Source organism: Lathamus discolor, chromosome 1 (genome assembly GCF_037157495.1).
Source record: "Lathamus discolor isolate bLatDis1 chromosome 1, bLatDis1.hap1, whole genome shotgun sequence".
Classification (NCBI taxonomy): domain Eukaryota; kingdom Metazoa; phylum Chordata; class Aves; order Psittaciformes; family Psittacidae; genus Lathamus; species Lathamus discolor.
In genome coordinates this window covers 51,511,136-51,534,166 of record NC_088884.1, presented here as the reverse complement: position 1 = coordinate 51,534,166, position 23,031 = coordinate 51,511,136, and the positions used below count along the sequence as shown (strand labels likewise).

The window sequence follows — 23,031 nt, the reverse complement described above, 5'->3', positions numbered from 1 at the left end:
GGAAATGGTGCTCCATTCAGTAGCGCTCATGCTACAGTTGCTCACTGCATGGCTGCTGCCTTTTCTTTCTTCCCAGTAATGCCAAACCATGTGTATCTGTAATGGTAATAAGAATCCCATGATGGAAATAGAAAATTGCTTGAATCCGAAGTTTTCTTCGGGCGTATCTTCTGGTCTTTTTCCTAGTGCGGGGACAATGCTTGTATATAGCTGCTGGGTGAGTCTGACCTCTGGGTATTTTTTCTGTAGTTGAGGGTATTTTGTCATTAATTTCTTCTGTGAATGATTTAAACAGTGGTTCTGATAAGGGCAGTTTTGTGACAGTTAGTACAAGCTGACATATGTTCTTCTTGCTGGGGTAAAAAACCCTGTGTTTTTAGAATTACACTGTTTCTAGTAGCATGGCGATCCTTGAGTAGTCCATATGTGCAGAATAAGGTTGCTGAGAGACCATGGACACTCAATTTCTGTACACATTTGTATATAAGATTTAATGTTTTATCTTTTTTGCAAAGTGTTTTTCAACAAGAATAATTCTCTTTAAAATCTTACAGTCCTGGTTTTAAGTCTTATGAACAGTGAACTCTTTGAGACGCAATCCAATAGACATTGAGTACTTAATTATTCTGAATATCCTTTAAGTTAATAACCTTAATTATGGCATGACAGCTCTGCTGGGTATAGACGTGTATGTTTCTGTGTAAGCGCTTCCAGTAGCAAGGCCAAGAATTTTCAGAGGAAGAGTATCTCCAAAAGCTTGTGGTTGAATTTGTTCATCAAATGGGTTGATCTAACAGCTGGTCTGTTTAAATTATAGTAAAGATGAAACATTATTCAGTAAGGCAAATCATTAATTCACAAGAAAATAATTATACTGATATTAAAAGCTACATTCTGGTTTTATTTACATTTTTAAACTGTATATTCAGGTCATTTACCGATCCAGCAGAGTGACAGAATTTAATAAAATGAAATTTGGGTAATACTTAATGCCATGTTTTGTATTAATTTGTTAATGGAGAAATGGCAGCAGTATGATGGTCTAATGTTAGTATGAAAGAGAATATTACCAGTGGTGATTGTCTGTTTAGTAACTGCTTTTTCCTTTTTTCTTTTTTTTTTTTTTCCTTCTGGCATGTTCCTGACACTCCTACTTGCTTGTTGGAATGAATATTTTGACCCTTGTGAATTGTAGAGCCTATTGTGAAGAATGGCAGGCCTCCAACGTCTCACAGCATGCACTCCTTTCTTCACCAATACACAGGATCTTTCAAGAAGCCCCCTTTACGGAGACCGCATAGCGTCATAGGGGGCAGCCTCGGCTCTTTCATGGCAATGCCCAGAAATGGGAGCAGATTAGGTAATTTACTACATTGTTTGTTTAAGTTAATTTTTCTGTGTCTGTATTGATTCTTGGCAAGAGATGGAGTTATTCTAATGCTTTACTTAATCCCCAGAGATTTATTAATCTTTTTCTGAAGTTGTTAGGGAAACTTGTTTTTAAGATACTGAATGTCTAAGATTTTCAGGAAGAAAGCAATTGCAAGAACACACAGAAGTCACCCATGAATTTTTGACAAGTTGCAAAGTTACAAAAGTTACAAAATATTCTTTGTTAATACTCTGCAAGAAACCTGTGTGTCCATCTCAGCTAAGCATTGGTGGGAACTACAATAAGTTAGATATGATAAAAATAAGTTAATCATTCTACATGTGAAATGTAAAAAGAACTGGTATATTTGTATAAAATTTGTATTCTTATACAAAATTACTAAGATGTTATCTTAGTAATTAATTTGGATATTTTGTTTATTTATTTATTCTCACTAGCTATTTAAATCTTTTTTTCTTAACCTCCTTTGAAAAACCCTATTCTAGTATGCTGTCTTTCAACCTTTTGAGTGCTAAGCCCCATTGATACCACCTGTTATCTCAAAGAGTAAAAGATGATGTTTTGATTTATATAAGGCCTGTTTCTTTAAAATTTTAGGATATACTGTTCTTTCACCAAACTACTATTTCTGTGTCAGGTACTTCATAGAACAAAATCATAGACTGGTTATGGTTGGAAAGGATCACTAGTTCCAATCCCCCTGGTATGAGCCCGGACACCTTCCCCTAGACCAGGTTGCTCAAAGCCCCATCCAACCTGGCCTTGAACACTGCCTGGGATGGAGCATTCACAATTTCTTTGGGTAGCCTGTTCCAGTGACTCACCACCTTCACAGTAAAGAACTTCCTTATATCTTTATGTCATTATTATGAGGAGAAAAAATAAAAATAAAAAATCAATGACAGATTAAGGACACTTAACTGTAATTATCATTGTTGTGGTGCCAAGCTATTTTTGTGGTTATGTGGGGCAAATAAGTTAGCAAAATTTTTTTCTTCAAGTAATTTGTCATATTGCTGCTTCCAGTCACAATGAATGCTTTACCCTGCTTTTATGTTGTTTTAAATTATGCTTCATTAGTTGATGCTAGAAAATAAGAGCAAGTCACAGTTTAATTAGAATTCTCTGAATTTTACAATCTTGTACCCACCTTTTAAAGTATGTGACAAAGTGATCTCCTTCAAGATTAAGGTATAAGTCTTCAAGATAGTGGTCAAGCTGCTTAAATTCTCCTCTGCTGTAATATCACTCATCATGTTCAAAATTTTGCCTTTTTGCTGTTAGTGCTGCCATTCAATCTGAAGAAGAGAATTCTGTCTTGAATGGTCTTTTAGCACCTGTTATCACAGGAGAAAACAGGTTTTAGTGTTCACAGTTTGACTAGTGTACCAATTCCTAATTTCACTCAAATGTTACACACTTCTTTGTTTCCTAGCCAAGCTTTGCTTATGTTGCCATGAATCTAAGAGGAAGACAAAGGCTTGTTTGCTTGGGTTTCGGGGGTTTTTTAATATTATGTACTTAAATCTTTGATTAGGAATATTTAGTCATTTATGGATTACTTGTCAAACCAGATGTAAATCAACTGCTTACAGGAACAGCAGAAATGTATACTTTTGTACTGTTGCTCTTGTGTGCTACCTTTAAAAACATTCTATGGCATTTTAAAATTATTTCTTCCTCCTCAAAATTTCACTATGAACTTTGCAGAAGTAAATTAGCTTTGCAGAAGCAAAATTAAGGAACAGGTTTTGGGTTCCTTTAATGATCTTTCTCAAAGTTTTTTTGCAATAGTAATATGGAAGTATTGCAGAAGAATGCAATTGGTTTTATTCTTCTCAGGTGATCAAGTCTTACAGGTGATCAAGTGTTTAAATAGCACTCCATTTCAGTGTTAGTCTGTATGAAGTTATGATAACATGTTTAAATAGCTACAGAGTCCTGTAGAATTTGTAATTTGTTTGAAGTGGTATGGTTTACTGAGGTGTTAACAAAGTGGTATGATTTACTGAGTGTATGCATTTATATGTTAAAGAACTCTGCTTTGGATGTAATGATGCTGTTAATGATGCCTTGTTTCTTTACTCAATTGATGAAAATTTCAGCTACGTGTACATTTTATCTAGTGGTAGGTAACACAAGTACAAGCATATACAAATGTTATTACTAATGCTTTTTCTACTTCTTCATGTCTTTCCTTCTTTTGTTCCAGCCACATGAGAATGGTTATTATTCAGCAGGATGCTAAGATTTTCTCCATGGGGATAATGACATCAGAAATTAAACAGTCAAATATGCTATACTACATGAGACTTTTTATTTTCTTTGCCTTCTTCATTCATCCTCTTTCCACTTTTTTCTCTATTCCAGTGGTGGAAAAATACTTTTGGAGAGAGATCCTTGAAACACCACAAAATCATGGCAGTTAAGGAATGGCTACTTGCTTAAAATCATGATAAAATGAGACTTGCCATAGGTGCATCTTCATGCTGCTTCCTTTAAAAGAGATTATTAGTATAAAAATTGGTTGAGAAGCCCTGGGGGGTTTTGGAGGCTTTTTGCTTTCTGAGCACTGAACATGAATTCCTGCTATTGTGGTAGTGTGTAAAATTCCAAATTATTTTTAAAGCATTTCTAGTTGGAAACATCTGTGTTGGCTCTAGGTTTTGTAAAATGTTCAGTAAAGACCAAAAATCTGAACCAGTCTCTAAAAAGTGTGCATTTGTTTAAAATTTTATAGTAATTTTGAATTTAATGTTCAGTTACCATGATGATTTTAAATATTACAGATGATTCTCAGGCCGGATTGTGAATCAGCCATGCCACTGTTAGGAATGAAGGTCTGGCTGAGGTTTTTTTTAGCTCACATATCTCTGTACAGCTTCTAGAGTCTTGCATCTCCAGAAACATTTAACTGCTGCAGTCAGTGATGGATCTAGAGCTAATAAATCCTTTTTGGACCTGACCTGGCAGAGCCAACTTAGTTGTCCTTGTTCCATATTTGTATTACTGGCAACACTGGAGAGGTGCTTAGAATGTGCAAAGCCAACTGAAGCTGACCCTCCTGGTGAACCTCAGTAGCAGCCAGGGAAGAGTTTTTCCCTGCTTTTGCCAGTTGTGTTGATACAGTTATGGAGAAGTTTTGTTTCTTTGTCATAAATATTGGAATTTAAAAGAATGATGTTTCTGTACGGCTTTCATAGTTTGGTAATGTTAACAACAAAGGCAGTTTCTCCCTATGGGCTTACTCAATTTGAATTGTTATTAGTAAAACTGATTGTAAAATGCAGCCACTGTGCACCTTGGAAGGAATCCAGCATGCAAGTCACATGATTATTTTTGTGATCATTTGAAATGAGATTGAAAAACTGTGCAGTCTGACTCACTGCTGACTACTTAGTGGGTGTTAATTTAGCTCACTTGGAGGAGTTCTCATTCACTGCACTGTAGATTCCCCGTATGAATTTCTTCTGTGGTGTTTTCCTCACAGCTGAGATGAGGATGACCTCTTCTTTTACATGTACTTCCATAGTTTTCCTGTTACACTGTATTCATCTACAGCTTTTTATTACAAGACCATACTGGGTATTTAAGAGTACATTAAAATAAAAGTCTGTGTAAGAGAATGGGTTGGGTATTCAGTAAAAGCAATTTAATAAATTATTGAACCATTAAAACCTCTGAAGACGATGCAAAAGCTGGCTTTAGTGCAGGTGAACCTGTGTATAGAAGAGCTTGGTGAAATTAAGGAAGTACTTGCATCATTTTTGTCATTGCTTAATCAAATATTATCATCATGCACCTGTGTAAAATGATGCAGACAACTAGGTTAATGCCTTATTCCTGGGATTATGCTGCTAAAATAATGAACATAAGGCTGTACTAATACCTCTTTAGTTGTATAAAAGGACACATTTATATTAGATGATAACATAGTCAAGATATTTAAAAAAAATGCTTAGAAGTATCCCTCTATAGACTATAATTAAAACATCTGCAAACCCTTGTAGATAGGGTATTTAGCCCATCAGAAATTCAGACATGTGCTTAATGATAGATTTTTGGATGCTGCAACCAGTATCTTGCATAAACTCTTTTGTTTAAGAGTATATAGCTTTACCAGAGTTACCACATAATTAATCATATCACAGCAGTATTCAAAAAAGACTGACTGTTGTCTTAAGTGTGAAGTACTACATTTTTAGACTTGAGTGGTACAGACCCACTTTGTATTCCTGATTTATAAAGAGCAGATCTCCTTGCAGATGTTATCTGCCCCAGATGTATGTGTTTGTGTTACTAGGTGTTGAAATAGTCCTTACGGAGGTCTTCTTAGTAGAAGAATTATCTTTGTCAACTAGGATACTCTTTGTAGTTTGGAGCATTACATTTCAAAGTGTCTTTTTTTTAATAGTGATTTTGTAACACGTACACTTTTGTGAATTGAACATTAAAGTATGACAGTATCAATCACATGGTTACTTTAAGAAGTGTCAGTCTTTTTGAAAAAGAAATGATGTAATTGCTCCATGGCTTAAAATACAATAGTTCTTTAATTTCATCAGTCTTACTTTGTATGATTGCCCAGCTAACTGTCTCTTGTCTAGCATCTCTAAAGAAAATAGACTTTGGAGCCCTGTAAGTGAGCTTGTACTAAGATGCGGATAAATAGATTGGGAAGCAATTGGCGGTAGCTGTTACACTTAATTTTACAAACAGAATCTTGAGAGTTGTAATTGCTAAAATGGATTACATGACCTTTCAGAAAAGCATTTTGAAAGAGAATCTGTATTAAGTGATGTGATGAATGTGCCATTTACCAGATACAACAATGCTGGCATAACAGCTTTGCTGCAAGTAGTCTTTTCAATAATACTTTTATATTACTAAAAATAATTTCCTACAGTTAGAGATTTTTAAAAAGACAGCTATCAAGTGACTACGGAGAATAAGAGAGATTTCGTAGAGACTTGGCAGAAAAGTCACATTTTGTCAGCTTATGTTAAGGCTGATCTCCAGGGAACACTTTCTGAAAAATCTTTTTCTCTGTCTCAGTCTACCATGCCTTTTATCAATCTACTTATCAGTCTAAGATTAATAAGTATTTACTTTGTTTTAAACCAGAAGATTGCTTCTTATTATGCATGGAGTGCAGCTTATTTTTTTTCTCATTCAGTCAGAATTTGAGCACAAATTGAAGGAAAATTCTGATGCAATGTGGATTTTTAATCAAAATGCAGTATGGATCCACTTGCTGCTGGAAAATTTGCTTTGTGCATGAGATGCACGGTTACTTTGTGTGTTCGATTTCAGTACTTCGAGTTAAAATACATGGTGCAATATATTACGAGTTATTTTTTTTTATATCCATTATGTTTTCTGTAAAAGGAAATTCTTTGTACTGAGGAAGAATTTGATCCTTTGAAGTATACATGATTCTATGTGAGCCAAACTAGACCAACATTTTTAAAAGATGTGCTGATAACCAGACTTTGGCCTAACGGCTTTTTTTTTTGTCTATAAAGTCCAGCTCTCTTGCCTGCTGATAGCAACAATGCTTGCATTTTTTTCCTCACTCTCTTTGTTTTTGTTTTTGTTTTTTTAATTGCTGCAAAGTTGTGTACATATTAAACATTTTCAGGTATGTTGGTGGTTAAGGCTGAATTGAGGTCTGTATGTTTTGTTAATATTAGCATTTCTAATAGTTGCCTAACACCAAGGATCAGGAGAGGGAAGGGAAGCACCTCCTTTATATGTGTGAGTGTTTAATCTCTATAGTAATTTGGAGTTCAAATATTTCAGAGGTGATGATGCATCATTACTCATAGTGAATTGGTTGTATGACCAGTTTCCCATTGTGTGTCCTTTTGCAAGATGTTTGACTTTTGCTGCTATTAAAGACATCACCTTGATCTTCATTCATTACGGTGCTTGTCTTCGGAAGTCTGGAAGATCCTGTGGTGCTTATAAGCAATATATATATATGTATATATATATATGTATATATATATATGTATATATATATGTATAACTCTTTTGTGTGGATGAATCTAAAGGATTGTGTTAAAAGCACCAATTTAAGTTGTCATGAAGATCTATCAGGTCCTCTGCTGAATCCACTTGTACATTTAGACAGTCAGAATACATTCCCTTCTTCTACACATGCACACCAGGTTTTTTTATATCTAAAGTTTCCATATTTGGCTTTTCTGGAAATAATACCTATAATTCAAGTTTTTTAAGCTTTCTGAAGATACACTCAGGCTAACATCAGGTAGTCTGATTTGAAAAATGTATATATTCTCAGTAATATTTTATACCGAAGAGCAGCTTAAAGAGAAGAGGTAGTGAAGCAATTTGGGAAATTAATCCATTAGGGGAAGGTGTCTTATAGAAATTAAAATTGGGATTGTACTGTCTGTCTTTTGGTTTGGAAAGCTGAGTTCTGGTGCAAGTTAAATAAGAAAAACAATGATACATTTGTGTAGAAGTCCTATAAAGTAATCCTGTTCATTCTGTGATTCCCAAGCCTATGTATCAAGACTACCATGACTGTGATGTCTGTCGTATAACCCAGTGAGCAGTAATGATACAGTTGTTTTCCATCTGTACAAGAGAGATGTTTGGTGGAATACCAGTTAACTGTTTTGAATTCTTTGGATTATTTTTTAAGATATTGTTCATGAAAATCTGAAAATGGGGTCAGATGGTGAAAGTGACCAAGCTTCTGGAACATCATCTGATGAAGTTCAGTCTCCCACTGGTGTTTGTCTCAGAAACCGGATACACAGACGAATCTCAATGGAGGTAATTTACTTCTCATATAATTATCATTTAAATTGAGAAGAGAGTTAGGGGTTGCTTGCATTGTTTGTTTTAACTGGTGGTTGTCTTCTCAATTAACCATCTCCATTTGTCACACAGAAATCAGATGGTTATCTTGCATTCTTTGAGCTGTTAATTTCAAAAACCTGAATATGTTTTGAAACATTTTGGGGGGGAATGATTTTCTAAGTGTAGGGTTTGAACATCTTTCTGTCACATTCTGTCTAATTCACTGAGTATATCAAAAGAAGATAAACTGTTTAGACATTTTTTACTTAAGACTGCTTTCTAATCTCTGTAAAACTATTACTACAGCAGCGATGGTCCTGACTGCTTCAGCCTTCCCTTCTCTTCCTGTTTTTTAATGAACGGAACTCTACAGGATGGTAAACAAAAGGAGGAAAAGTACCTTATGAATAACTGTGCACATAATTTCCTTTATTTATGAGTCTTATTATGAATACTAGCCACCCTTGTGCTTGCTTTGTTGTCATTTCCCTTGGCGAAGAAAAACAGAACACTTCCCTGTTTCTTGACTGTATAAAACTTACAGTTATAATGATGCCTTTGTTACAGGAGCATTTAAAATTTTGTAGTTGCCGTTTATAGCATGCATACCAATAGGCATAGTTCGTTAAGATTTTAAATCTTTATTCAAAGCCTGGTAGCAAATACAGGACTGAGAGAGCAGATCTGAATAAGTTACAGTAGGGTGTATGCGCCAAAAATTTTTCATTTGTGAGGCGTTCTGTTATGCTTGGAATTCCAAGACTCCAAGCATGTAATGCTGATATGGTTCCAAGAACTTGTGAATTAGCTGTATTAGTTATATCATTTCTTGCAGCTGGTGGTGGGGGGGGGGTTTGTCTTCAAATTCCTACATTTGTATGTTAATCTCAGGTTGACTGTTAAACCATTTCCTTGGGGGAACTAAGGTGGATCTATTGATTTACGCAGGATACTTACATTAAAAAAAAAAAGTCATTATGAAATTTGCTCATCAGAATGTGTGCCGGAGAAACTAAACATCAAAGGGAATGTTTTTAAGAAGAATTATTTACTTCTTGTTCATTGTCTTCTTCCTCTGCATTTTGAAATGCGCATTTAGAACAGGAATAAGGAAATTAATGATACATGCAGAAATTAACAAATTGAAATGGAGCTATGTCAAGTCTTGCAGAGTAGGGTAAGAGCCATTAAAGGATTATCTGTTAGATTAGGATTCAAGAAACTCTAAAAGAAAAGTCACAGAAGAACACAGGAATAATCATTGAATTTCAGGAAATTCCTGTGCATTTATTAGCCTTTTTAATTGTAAAACAGTTCTAACTTTACTCTTTAAGAGGCTTTGGGAAGCTTTTGTTTAAATTTTGTTTATCTAATACTAATTTGTTAATTTTCTCCAAATTACAAATGCTTGTTTCTGATGATTGAAGTTAACATTATTTCTTCGTTCTCATTGACTGTCTTAGTCAATGAAAGCACAATATTTTTGGCAGCTATTCATGTGTTTTCTGTATGAGTTACAATGTTTCTCTCAAATTGCTTCAGTATTGATATGGTGATTTCTCCACTAAGGTTTCAAGCTAATGTCTGCAAACACTTTTACATCTGAATTTTAAGAATGCAGTCACTGAGAGATATTTTTTGTTGATTCAAGTTTATTTCTTGGAAATGCTTTGTGTCAGAGTAGGTGAGCGTTTAACCTGTTTGTGCATTCCAGGGGAGAAAAAACTGTGACAGTCTTTTTAGCTTCAGTTAAAATACCTTTCTAATCATAATCTTTCTGCTTGAATTTCTCATTTCCTAAATGAAAAGGCCTTAAAGTGATTACACTGTCTGCCTGTCCTTTCCTCCTCCTGTTTTGGTCATGGGTCATTTTCTATCAGTTTTAACAGATGGATAGAAATCTCAGATGCTAATTTTTATTAATTTCTGTGAAAAAAGCTCAGCATCCTGAGAGATTGCTAATGCATCTGCTAGGAAAGATGCAGCCTTTATTAAACTCCCTAGTATCCACATGAGTCTCAAGACATACATTCGTAGAAAACCAGGTTCTACTGGGTTTGCTCTTCATGGAATGGGATCGCTTGCTTCCTTGGCCTTCGAGGGAACCAGGTAAAGGTTTCCTCTTGTACCAGATCTTGCCTGCATGCCTGGAGTGATTTGTGCCATGGAGCTGGCTGGTTCAGTAGTAGTAATTTGATTACATAAAGAGAAGAAAAGAACTTACTTCACTTTGTTGTGAAGTAAGTTTCTGTTATTTCAGTTTTATTTTGCTGTTTTGTGGGGATCTAGTGTCTGTAGACATCATTGTGTAGCCTGAGGCCATATTCCCTGTATAGTCATTTAGGATGAGTTATAGCTGTATACTATACATGCAGTTTGGAGTAAATTAGTATGTGTTTGACAATAAAGTTCTTGCTGTAGTCTGCTGAAGTCATTAGTCACACTTGAAATCCATTGTAGAAGGTACTTAATTAAATATACAAAGTTGGATAAACTCAATAAAGCAACATTCGTCATTCCTCTGCATTAACATGAATGTGCCTGTCATACAACCATAGCATACAACTGTATGGTTTTTTGTGTTTAGTTTGGCCAATATTCACTGTATTTGTAAAATCTTGTACATTACTTCTTTGTTTCCCTGCTGAATTGACAAACCTGATTCGTTTTGAAGGTAACTAATCAGGTAAAGCTGAAACCTTGGAACAGTCCTTTTTTTCTTGTAAGAACTTACGTATGTAACCAAATCTTTCATGCTTCATTTGAACTTCCTCTAAAATTCTGAAAAATAGCAGCCCATCAAAAAAACCCAAATGAAAAAACAAAAAACGGACTTCTCTTCTGCCCCCCCCCCCGTAGATGCTTGCTAAAAACATGTATACTGTAATCAAAATGCTAATTACCAATACTGAGTATTAGTATTCCTGGGATGTTTTGTACATTAGGATACACATTTTGATTCTTAGTGTCTGTCCTCACTGTAGTGATAATAAAGTTATTTCTCTGTATTCGTTTAATAATTCAGAGCCACAAATAAAATTGTGACATTGTTGAAAAGCAGACAGATTCTTTTGTCTAGGGTATATGGAAGATTTTGCTGGAAAAGAAAACTTTCTAAAATTTTTGTGTAGGGGTATCGTAGAAGAGAGGAGAGTGCAAAATAGACAGTGGAGATGCAACTAAATGCAGCAGAATCTCCATAGCAATAGAAAGCTGAAATTTCATAAACTTAAGTTGGCCTGATTTAGATAGGTAATCACCAGACTGCAATGTAACCTAATTATGAAGCATTTTAGATCTGAAATGGTAAACTGCAATGTGAGAGAACCTTGATCTGCAGTGGGAAATCTGCTGCGGTGAAAACTTTCCATCCACAGTAGTAGCTGTAGAGATTCACCAGCTTTCAATCTGTCATTCCCTCCAGACGACATAAAATTTAGGCCAATATGACTGTTACAGACAGGGAGATGATGTGCATTTGCTTCTGAATTCGGCAGCACTGCACTTGTGAGACTAGATTTTCTTTTTTCCTAAATGTTTGTTCATTGTTACCTTGTGCTTAGAAAACAAACAGAACATACCAGAATCTCATTGTGTTGCCTAGATCAAGTTTATTTTGCCAGTAAGCCACAGGCCACAAATGGTCCATAGAGCAGTCGCTTGGATGTTGTTTTTTTTTCCCCTCCTTCCTTCCCCTCATTCAGGAGCCGTGCTGATGGTAGGTATCTATTGTGTGAGGAATTTGGCTTCAAACAGCTGTTAGGTTTTAATTAAAATGTCTACTAATCTCATGCTGATACCACTTATTACTTGGTAAATCAGTACAACTGTTTATCAAAACAGATATATGGAACCGTGGTTTTTTCAAACGCCAGAAGCAAAACAGCCAAAGAATGGATATATGTGTGTATTTTGAGTTTAGGTACTTTCATCTCATGTAATGAGAAACGCTTCTACAGACCACAGAGTTACAGCTTAAAGCATTTTCATTTTGATTTGCTGGAAAAGATTACATGGGCAGTAATGCATTGATATAAACTCATGTTTCGAGCCAGAAGTGTTCACTGGGGGTCCTATGCCCATGCACTGGATAGTGAATGCTTCATTAAGACTGTGGTGGATAAAAAACAGGGAGATACAGTCTGTGCAAATTGAAACATCTGTTTCCCTTTCCCAGAAGTCCAAGGTCTGTAAGCTATCTTCACATGTGAACTGGCAGAGGGCCATAACCCACTGTTCACCAGCCTGTTTCCCAGATATTTTATCCTGAGAAACAGTTCTTATCCGTCCAACTGTCACACTAGTGACAGGAGTGTGTTCCAGATCAGGCTGCTCCTACCACACTGCTATAGAGTATAATTTCCCCCCCGGGAGGATTAGCTACAGGGTTAGTGTTTTTAGCTGAACAGGGAGAAATACAAAAGCTAGGAAGTAATCTTGTGGTCATGTGTGCATTGAGCTGGTCACCTACTGAAAGAAAGAACGTAGATGACAAGTTTTTGGCGAGCTCCACCTTTTACCCCAGGGGTGTGATGGTTTCAGGAGTTTTGACACAGCCTGAGCAACTCAATTGATCTGCTGTTGGTCCAGCTGGGCAAGTGTACTTTCTCCAGAGAAAAACCCATAAAAATTAGTTGATGTTTCTACGGATGAAGTACTAAGGTTTTCTGTTTGTAGATTTAGATCAGAATGTGGTTCTTACGTCCCCATTTGCATGGGTAAATATGGCACTCTGAATTCTTGAGCAGCAAGCTGGATAGTAGTGGTGACCCAGGTTTTCAGTCAGGGACAGAACAGTATTTTCTCCTGTCATTTTTGGAAGCCGGAAGCATTGTATCAAAGGCAGCCTAAGCATTCAACCCTACGTCTCTTGCCGCTCAAGAGGCTCCCTTGGATACCCAGCAGGCGTCACTGCACACAGCCTTCTCTGAGCAAAGGTTCTTCCTTCCTCCTTTCTTGTGTGCCTGGCAGCAGTATATCTCCTTCTGCCTTATTTACTGGATTTTGTCTAATTTTGTTCTCTGCACCTCCTGAGAATGTGTAGCTTTTCTTCTGATTGTCTCTTCTGTGACTCTAATCATGTAGTCACCTACCAGAAGATTTCAGTACTAGACAGAAAAGAACTGAAACTGATCACAGTCAAGACTTTTTGGTTTTCAGTGTGTTACCTCCATTCAGCCTGGCAGCTGCCTCAGCCTTTTGCAAGGTTACACTAGAAAATGCGCAGTTACTTTTGTGAACTCCTATTTTCAAGTTCACCTGAAGCTTGATGTTTTTCAAATCCCTTTCCTAATAACTTAAGTGCATGTTCTAAATTACTAGTATGGTTTTGATGAAACTGATGGACCTTCTTTTGATCTGCTTGGTTGGCAGTTTTTCATTTCTTCTGCTAAAGAAAACTGACACTGCACTGAGAAAAATTACTTCAGCTTGGATAACGGAAAGACTTCTTTAACCAGCCTTTTACTAGATTCACTAGGGGTAACTGTCTGTTCTCAGCAATTGATGCTTTTTTGCCCTTCTGCTAGGAACCTTTTTAATCCTGATGCTTAAGTTCTTGCATTCCACTTGCAAATGCTACTTCACATAGAAAAGGTAGTGCCCTAGGCAGAACCCTTTTTAACCCTAAGGATGGAATATCTACCTTTGTTTGTTTTGCTTTTTCATAACCTGATTTTCCTTTTAAGTTCCATTTAAGAGTTTTGTTATCATATTGGATGTGTTCAGCCATCTCCAAAACACATCTCTAGTAACCACTGTAATGCAGCAGATGTGAAGTCAGTACTTGGGTGCGGTTTCATACCCTGCACTCACTCCAGCCTCACAGTCCTGTCCAGGAAGGTCAGATTTCCAGCTTCCATATTCAAGAAGTTGGTCTATTTTGAATTAGCAAGTTTTTCATGGGACTTTCCCTTTGGTATTCGCAGCTTTGTGTTGATGTGAATGGCTCATGTTAATAATTAATGTTATACAGAACGGTTCTAAGGGTCCAGGTTTGCATTTTTATAGTGGTATGTTCTGTTTTGTTTCTCATGATACTTTTTTCTAGTTCCCTTCCCCTCCACATCATTCTTTCTGTATCTGATAAACTTAAGCTATCTTTTTCTTTCGGGCAGTTTCTCCTATGACCCTGCTATGGAAACTGATGAAAATGTATGGAAATCTATGTTTAAAAATAAGGAAGGTGTAGTAGTATGTTAGGGAGAACTTACTTTATTAGCATCTGTTACTGCCCAGCACCTACCACTGAGTCAAACAGCCACCAGACCCTGGATTTCAGCGGGGTTTTTGTTGAGGTTAATGTCACAGAGTGAAATCTTAAGTGATAATTTAGTTAGGCCGACAAAATCAGACGTGATCTTTTTATGGTTGTTATTATTTTTCTTGTTCTTCCTTATAGTCTCTTCCTTATAGTGGACTTAAGTCCACTTCCTTAAGAGCTCTCCAAGGTGCAATAAAATAATAACAAAACAAAATAAGAAATATACCCAAGAATAATTTTGAAGTATTTCTGGCATAATTTGTTCCAAATTTCCTATGTATTCATACACTTAATAAAAAGAAAGTAATAGCTTGCACTTGAGTTTCATTCCTCCTTATGGTTTTATGTCACAGAGATTTGGTTTGGTTTGGTTTCATTGGTTGTGAGTAGAAGCTCCTGGAATGCAGTTTCTGAATACCGTATTAATGCTTAACAGATAGGAAGTAAGTAAAAAAACGCTGTGAGATTTTTTTTCTGGAGGAAAAAAAAAAAAAGGATGAAAGAAAAGTTTTTATTCAGCTGGTCGGGAGTTTAAACCCTATATCCAGGGAATTAAAATTCTTGTGAAAAGTATGTTCAAGAAGTTGTTCAGAATTCATTTTTTTGACTGCTTAAATGAAAAAAATCCTACTGACCTGTAATTCTAATTTTGTGGGTTCAAAATTACCAATTGTTACAAATATTACTGAAGAGATACTTAGAAGCTTTCTTTTCATAGGTTTTCCATTGTGCGAGAGTAGATAAAAGCTGTCTGCTTGCAATTCTGGTTTCTGTGCTTTGAAAAAAAAAATATGTATATATAAGTGGCCACAGATACTGGCGATAACTTTCTTGAGCTACTGGCAGTGAAGTCCTCCTTGTGTTGTTGATTGATAATAGTAAATGTGCTGGGAAAACGTGACTTAGTCCCAAAATAGAGATTAAACCTTAGAATTATTGATAATACCAATATTTCACTCATTTCACTCACAGTTGATTCCTTGTCTTTTCCTAAGATCTCAACATCAAATCTGGCAAACTATGTTTATGTTTGGGAGGGGGCAGTGAACATGCAGTATCTGTGGTCTTTGGTGTTTCTTCTCAGTCTAAAATAGCCTGTAAACTTAATCTCATTATAAAGTCACTGAAAATAGTCTTGATTTAATTGATGAATGAATTTCATATTTTTGTCCCCTTTCACTTCTGTCGTTTCTGTCCCACATGTAACAAGCCACCTGATTTAGTGCTCAGAATTGATGCTCTCTTAAATTGTATTGCATTTCAGTAGACTGGCTGAAAAACAGTATGGATTTATGGAGTGGGAGGTAGCAGGGTTTTAGGATTATGTTTTCATTATTGCTTCTAACATAAGAAAACGTTCTTTGTTCCTTTCCTCAAATTCAACAGGATTTTTATTAATTATTAATTTATTAATAATGATTTTGTTTTCAGTAAAGTAATAACTTTAAAGTATAACGGGAAAAATGTAGTATTTAGGTATAAACCATTCTGCAGAAGGCAGGAAAAAAATGCACTTTCTGCATCACAAGGAAATTATAGTTACACTTGTCAGATGAATGGGGGAATGATGATGATTCTGTATGCCTGTAAGGAAAACTGGTATAGATAACTCAGCTGTTAAAGTAGTCTTTTTGGTTACAGTAATCGAGGTTTATTTATAAAGGTGTTGAAATAATGTGCTGCAAGGATGCTATAGATTTCTTTTGATGGGTGGGTATGCTGGTGGTTTTGCTTCATGACCTTGGACCAAACAACAGAATTCTCTATAAATATGTTCTCTGATTTGGGGTTGGGTTTTTTCTGTTTGCTTTTGCCTCTAGCAGTCTTGTATGTCATAGTTCTATAGAGGTTCCAGGGGGCTTCAACTGTGCTGTCATTTGACAAAAATGCACTGAAATTTGATAAGGCAGCCTTCAGAACGCTGTATTTGATACTAAAGTGGTACAGTAAGTACATGCACATAAGGTTGCGTATTAGAAAGTTTAAATTCTTATTGGTATAAGAAAAATGGTTTTTAATTAATTTGCTTTGTGTCATGAAGTAGTGCAATATATAGATTTTTATTTAAAATGTGCAAGGAAAGAATACTATGAAGAGTAGATTTTTTTTTTTTTTTTTGCAATTAGCATGTCATGAAGTTGAACTGTGTTGCATAAAGGGTTATATGATATCATTTTAGATCTGATTAAGTATTCTCTAGTGAACAAAAGCACTATGACTTATTAGTGAACAGCTTGTGGCTGCAGCTGACATGTCTTGCTGGTGCTTGCTAGAGCTGTTGAGAAGGCTAATTCAGACTGATGCTTACACAAGACAGCAAAGCATTTTCATTTGATCTATAGTGGATTGTTTGGGCTGTCAGACTGGTGTCTGTAGACTTAGAAGAACAGTTTCTTTGTGAGGCTGTAACAAAAATTTATTGATGGAATTTAGCAATATTAACTCTTAAAAGATAAGCTACAATTTCAGGGAAAGGTGGAGAGAATGCTGTTTGCTGTCATATATTAAGTACATACCTTAAGTAACGATTGGTCTGGAAATGTAACTTGCCAATAAACTGAAGAACCAACGCAGTAAGGATTGGTATTACAATGATGTAGCTTGTCAATATAGTTTGCGTCATCCGCTGACTACCTCCTTCTGACAGAGCCAGCTTCCTTCTCTTGTCTCCTAAACTTGCATCAGTGCATTCTCACTTTGTTTTGAAGGGGCAGTTTTTTGCCAGTTGACCTTCTTACACCCCATCACTAGATCATTAGCTTAGGGCTCATTCTCCTCCAAAAAAGCAATGGGAACATCTGGCCACAGGCAATGAAATACTAGATTTGAAGGTAGTCAGCTGTTAGATGAGCTAAATGAAAGATTCAAGGAATAGTGAACTGAGGCTGATGATGTCATGATTTTCCCTTCAAGTTTTTCTGACAAGTCATTTGGTACTAAAGGATTCTCCCTCTTTTATGCTTCCTACTGCTTCACTGGCAGAAGCCCAAACCTTTCTTCTCTTGCTGCAGTTGCGAGTGCGGTAGCAGCATGAAACAGCCTAGCAGTTGAAAGATCAATGGCATTTGTAACCCAGTAGACTGGAGAAAGATTTATTGTTGCTACTGCAGCAAGAAAGAAACAGCCTGCAAATTGGTACATTTGTTAAAGGATAAAAATAAAAGTAGTCTCAGTTTTTCTTTTTCTGCTTTTTGTACCATAGTGAAAATTGGACTTGGGAAGACCTCAGTAAATCCTTTCTTGGGGCAATTTTCTGGTTATTTTTGATTATTATTTTATTTTGTGGAAAATATTAGTGTTTGTTCTCTAAGTGGCTACATGTCAGATGTAATGACTTGGGTCATCAGAAGGCAGACTAAAAAATGTGAGTATTTCAAATTGCTTCTTTCTAGATCAGTTTTAATATGTAGAGTTCAAACATTCAATATCCTGAGTTACAGAATCATCTTTATTTTACTTCAGTTAAATTTACTGAAGCGTGTAGCACATCTTGGCAAAAAATAAACGGTGAGTTAAGGAAAAACAGAAGTTGTTGATTTCAATATCTGATTTAAAGTGTGAAAAGCTAACAGTGTTGCTTTCACAAATACAAATAGGTTCTGTGTGTGAAAAAATGTACATTTTTGACAGGGCTTAAGAGAAGTGAAAATTGATCTGTTGGCCAGGAATGAGACTTTCTGAAAAGCGTAATGCTATGGCTGTAAAGCCAAGTCTAGCAATTATGAATAGCTGACAAGTTTGTATTATGGGGAATAGGAGATGAGAACAGGATAAGTAGCAAAGGAATAGAGTTGTTTGAGAGTCAGATGGAAAACAAAACAAAATGTGGTAAGAAAGTTCTAGTGTTAAACTTTTGTGAATGGCTTACTATGGGTAGGAACTCATGAAGCTGGTATTTGCAACAGTATTTTGAGCCATCCAAAAGGGGCCAGAAGTAAAGAAATCAAAAATGTTGGGATTTGGTGGGTTGGTTTCTTTTTTACTTACAAGTATGTGTGAAAAGCAAAGGAAAAGGTGTTTTGGTTTGTCTCTTTTAGACATGCTTGTTTACTTAAATTACTCAGCTCACAGGACCTGCAGGATTGAAGTTGAAACACCTTTTCTTGTGCCCAAGCGTATGTAAGGAGTCAGTGTAGACAGTTACAGCAAGTTACAAGTTACAGCAAGGTGGTTGGATGCTAGCCAGCCGAAAGACAAGGCTCAACAAAGTGTAGCTTTTCTCAGAGCATTTGCTCTAGTTAGTGATAGAAATAGATGGTAAAGATGAGCATGTATTAGGGTAGTTTATCTCCACAGCAATCAAAGTGGTGTTAGCATTGCAAGTGCTTACATGTTTATCTGCCGTCAAGCTTAGTAGGACAAATGTGATTCTCATTTCAGGCATATTACAAAAATAGTATGCATTTCTCTGCCAGTAATACCAGTCATAAAGCAAGGCTGAGAGTAAGTATGTACATGAAGGTAGAAAATGTGTTTTCAAGTTGTAGAAGGAGGGGGAAATGCCACAAGCATTCTAGTTACCCTAGCAAAGCAAATGGTGCCTGACTATGTTCTGCAGAATATATTCTGGAACTGGATCAAAAAATAACTCATTAAGTGACATACAGTTACCTGTAGGCACTTGAACATTTTATAGTACCTTTACTGAACACTGGTAATACTTTTTTCCAAGTTGACCCTAAAGATAACCATAAAAGAATCAAATTAGGAAATGTTATGAATTGACAAAACCTTTTTTCATAAGTTAGACCTCATTTGGAAAAATAAATCTTTAAGTGGCTTACAAGAAAACACTTTCATTTTAATTCCCTAAAGGTAGTTTGTTCTACCTGAAGTACTTTCTTGTCCCTGAAAGCTAAGATTTTGAACTTCAGTAAACCATTGCTTGTTAAAAGTTACAAAGGAATGTGCCCACATTCCCTCTGCATAGTTGAGGGTCTGTGTACACCACTTACACACCTGCTGTGTTTAAAAAAGGATATGTAAGATAACAGAGGGAGTTAGTCTAACTTGCTGCCTTCTAAAGCATGAAACAACAATTTAAAATATTCATAAAGGCATGCAGAATTCATTACTATTAAAAATGGACATTTAACTCTGTTGTGTTGACAAGCTCAGAAGCTTAATTAGTAAAAACTAAAGAGTGAAGGGAAAATTCAGTCCTGTCATTAGTTTTACATGCTTCCTTGTTACTTCTTTAAGCAGCATTGTAGCAGGATCTTTTAACAGCCTGCCAATAATTTCAGTTATAAAAGGTTTCTTGATTTTAGTCATTTTCCTTGGTTTAAGGTAGGTTTTTTTTATTTCTGACATGCTAACCTGTTATTAGGTTCAGCTGGTCGTTGAAATTAGCGTGGACAAAGTCCTCTGTCCAGAAAGTGTCTTTTTCATTGTTTCATGAAATTCCGCAGAGGCTTAAGAGAATTAGACATTCTGGAAAGTCACTTTTTCCTACTGCTGCTTGCTCTCCAGCTGGCATCGTGCCAAAATCACAGCAAACCATGCGGTTCAGATGAGCAGGTTTTGTTGCTGCTAAAGCATCAATAGCAAGATTGCAGTGGGGTAGCTGCACTGGCAGCTTGTAGAATAGGAGATGGTGACTGCATCCAGGTTACGACTCTGGGCTTCATATGCTAAGGCCAGCTTCTCCATAGAGGCCATTCAGCGCCAGTGGGGAAGTTGGTTGCTTCCCCTGGGCTTGACAGCCAACCCAAACTGGCCAAAGGGCTATTCTCTACCATCTGATGTGGTGCTTGGGAATAAAAGTTGGGGGAAGGAGAAGGAAGGGGAGACACTTGTGGCTATGTCATTTGTCTTCCACTCCCGAGCCACCACCAGGCATGCTGAGGCGAAAGTGGCCGGGTACTTGCCTGCCAATGGGAAGCAGTGGATCAGTTCCTTTTTCCACTGTCCTTGGGCACACAGCTTTTGGTTTCCCTATTAAACTGTTGCTGCCTCCACCCACAATCTCCTCACCATCCTTTCGTCTTCTCTGCACCCCGTGGGAGAAGGGAGCAAAGTACTCAGCTGGGTGTGAGCTTGGCTGTTCACCAGGGTCAGCCCACAGAGGGGGAATAAGTCTTCTGCTGCCATCAGCTGAACAGGTTGCCAAAATGTCAGCAGACTGCCTGGCCTTAAACAGTCAAGGTTCAGAATTGTTTGGTGTATGGTAGGGTTCTTGCTTTTCCGATAAATAATCCCAGTTAAATTAACTGGTTTTTTAACTATGTCAAACTGATGGAATTTTAGTTTCCACTTTTTCTATTTATCCTCTAGGAAAAGTGCTTATTTATGTCATGCAGGTCTAATGAATCCTGTTTCATGTTGCTGTATAGCATTTAATTATGATTGCTTTCTTTTCCCAAGAGGTGGTTGCTTCACTTGTTGCAAGAACTGGGAGGAATTAAGGTGGTACAGACAAACAAAATACAGTAATTTCTGTCTTTCAGTTATTTGGTGTTACAGTCTTAATGACTTTCTTTAATTTTGCCTAATTTAGGCAGTTTGATAAAAGATGATTATAATACAAAGATGACATAACTTTATAAATGTAACATTTACATATAACATAACATCTTTTAAACATTAGTGTCGTAAAAGGTTTCTGACTGGTAGCTAACAATTGTAATATATGGTTTTAAAAAGGAAGTTGTGGCTTGGTTGACATTTCAGCACATCCTAATATGAATGAGTATTGAAAGAAGAATACTCGTGTAGACAATTAGGAGGAAAAAATCTATCAAGTACCTGCTGCAGTTTCCATGAAATCATGTTTTCCTCAGAAAATAGACTTTTTTCAGCTCTGTGAAGTTAAGGAGAATGGATAGTGGTTTGGTTTTATTTGCAACATGACAAAAACTTACAGTAAATATTAATTTATTATTAAGTGCTTTTGAGGGAAAAAGAGTGATTACTGCTGTGTATTGTCCGTTATACTACAAATGTAAGAGAAGTTACAAATATGGAGAAATTGTATTAAAAACAGATCCTGGAATTCTGAAAAGATTTTCTCCCTACTTTACCCCTCAGGTTGTGGTGTGTCTGAGTTTTTTTAAGACAGACATTGTAGGGGGGTGAAGGTTGTTGTTAGAATCATAGAATCATAGAATAGTTAGGGTTGGAAAGGACCTCAAGATTATCCAGTTCCAACCCCCCTGCCATGGGCAGGGACACCTCACACTAAACCATCTCACCCAAGGCTCTCTCCAGCCTGGCCTTGAACACTGCCAGGGATGCAGCATTCACAGCTTCACTGGGCAACCCATTCCAGTGCCTCACCACCCTAACAGTAAAGAACTTCTTCCTTATATCCAATCTGAATTTCCCCTGTTTAAGTTTTAACCCATTACCCCTTGTCCTATCACTACAGTCCCTAGTGAACAGTCCCTCCCCAGCATCCCTATAGGCCCCCTTCAGATACTGGAAGGCTGCTATGAGGTCCCCACGCAGCCTTCTCTTCTCCAGGCTGAACAGCCCCAACTTTCTCAGCCTGTCTTCATACGGGAGGTGCTCCAGTCCCCTGATCATCCTCTTGGCCCTCCTCTGGACTTCTTCCAACAGTTCCATGTCCTTTTTCTGTTCAGGACGCCAGAACTGTACACAGTGCTCCAGGTGAGGTCTCATGAGAGCAGAGTAGAGGGGCAGGATCACCTCCTTCGACCTGCTGGTCACGCTCCTTTTGATGCAGCCCAGGATACGGTTGGCTTTCTGGGCTGCGAGCACACACTGAAGCCGGCTCATGTTCATTTTCTCATCGACCAGCACCCCCAAGTCCTTCTCTGCAGGGCTGCTCTGAATCTCTTCTCTGCCCAACCTGTAGCTGTGCCTGGGATTGCTCTGACCCAGGTGTAGGACCTTGCACTTGGCGTGGTTAAACTTCATAAGGTTGGCATCAGCCCACTTCACAAGTGTGTCAAGGTCCCTCTGGATGGCATCCCTTCCCTCCAGCATATCAACCGAACCACACAGCTTGGTGTCATCGGCAAACTTGCTGAGGGCGCACTCAATCGCACGGAACTGATGGACAAGGGTAGAGCAGTTGATGTCATCTACCTGGACTTCTGCAAAGCGTTCGACACTGTCCCACATGACATCCTTGTCTCCAAACTGGGGAGACATCAGTTTGATATATGGACCACTCAGTGGATAAAGAACTGGCTGGATGGCCGCACACAAAGAGTTGTGATCAATGGTTCAGTGTCCGGCTGGAGACCAGTAACGAGTAGTGTCCCTCAGGGATCGGTGTTGGGACCGGTCTTGTTTAACATCTTCGTCGCTGACATGGACAGTGGGAGTGAATTTTCTGAAGAATGCAATAAGTTATAGGGTGAATTTATTTATTTATTAATCATAATCTCAATCTCTCTTCAGTAGGGGAGAGTGCTTTCTCTTTTCAGATGACTCTACCTTCACTGAATTTCAGTTGACTGTTACAAAAATGGCTTTAGCAGAATGTGTCAAAAGGAAGAAAATTCTTTAGTGGAAAATACCATTTTACTGTAGGGATTATTCCTAGTTCCTGTTATAATTTAAAACTTCTGAG

General features: G+C 37.2%; 1 protein-coding gene across 2 annotated transcripts in view; it reads left to right on the top strand.

Annotated features, from left to right (window-relative positions):
* The window catches only part of CDK17 (cyclin dependent kinase 17), a 92,339-nt gene that overhangs the window by 49,232 nt on the left and 20,076 nt on the right, over nt 1-23,031 (top strand). For both annotated transcript variants that reach the window (XM_065670858.1, XM_065670869.1), the window contains 2 exons: nt 1,196-1,360; nt 8,067-8,200. In XM_065670858.1, the coding sequence (XP_065526930.1) occupies nt 1,196-1,360; nt 8,067-8,200 (299 nt within the window). The remainder of the gene's footprint in view (nt 1-1,195; nt 1,361-8,066; nt 8,201-23,031) is intronic.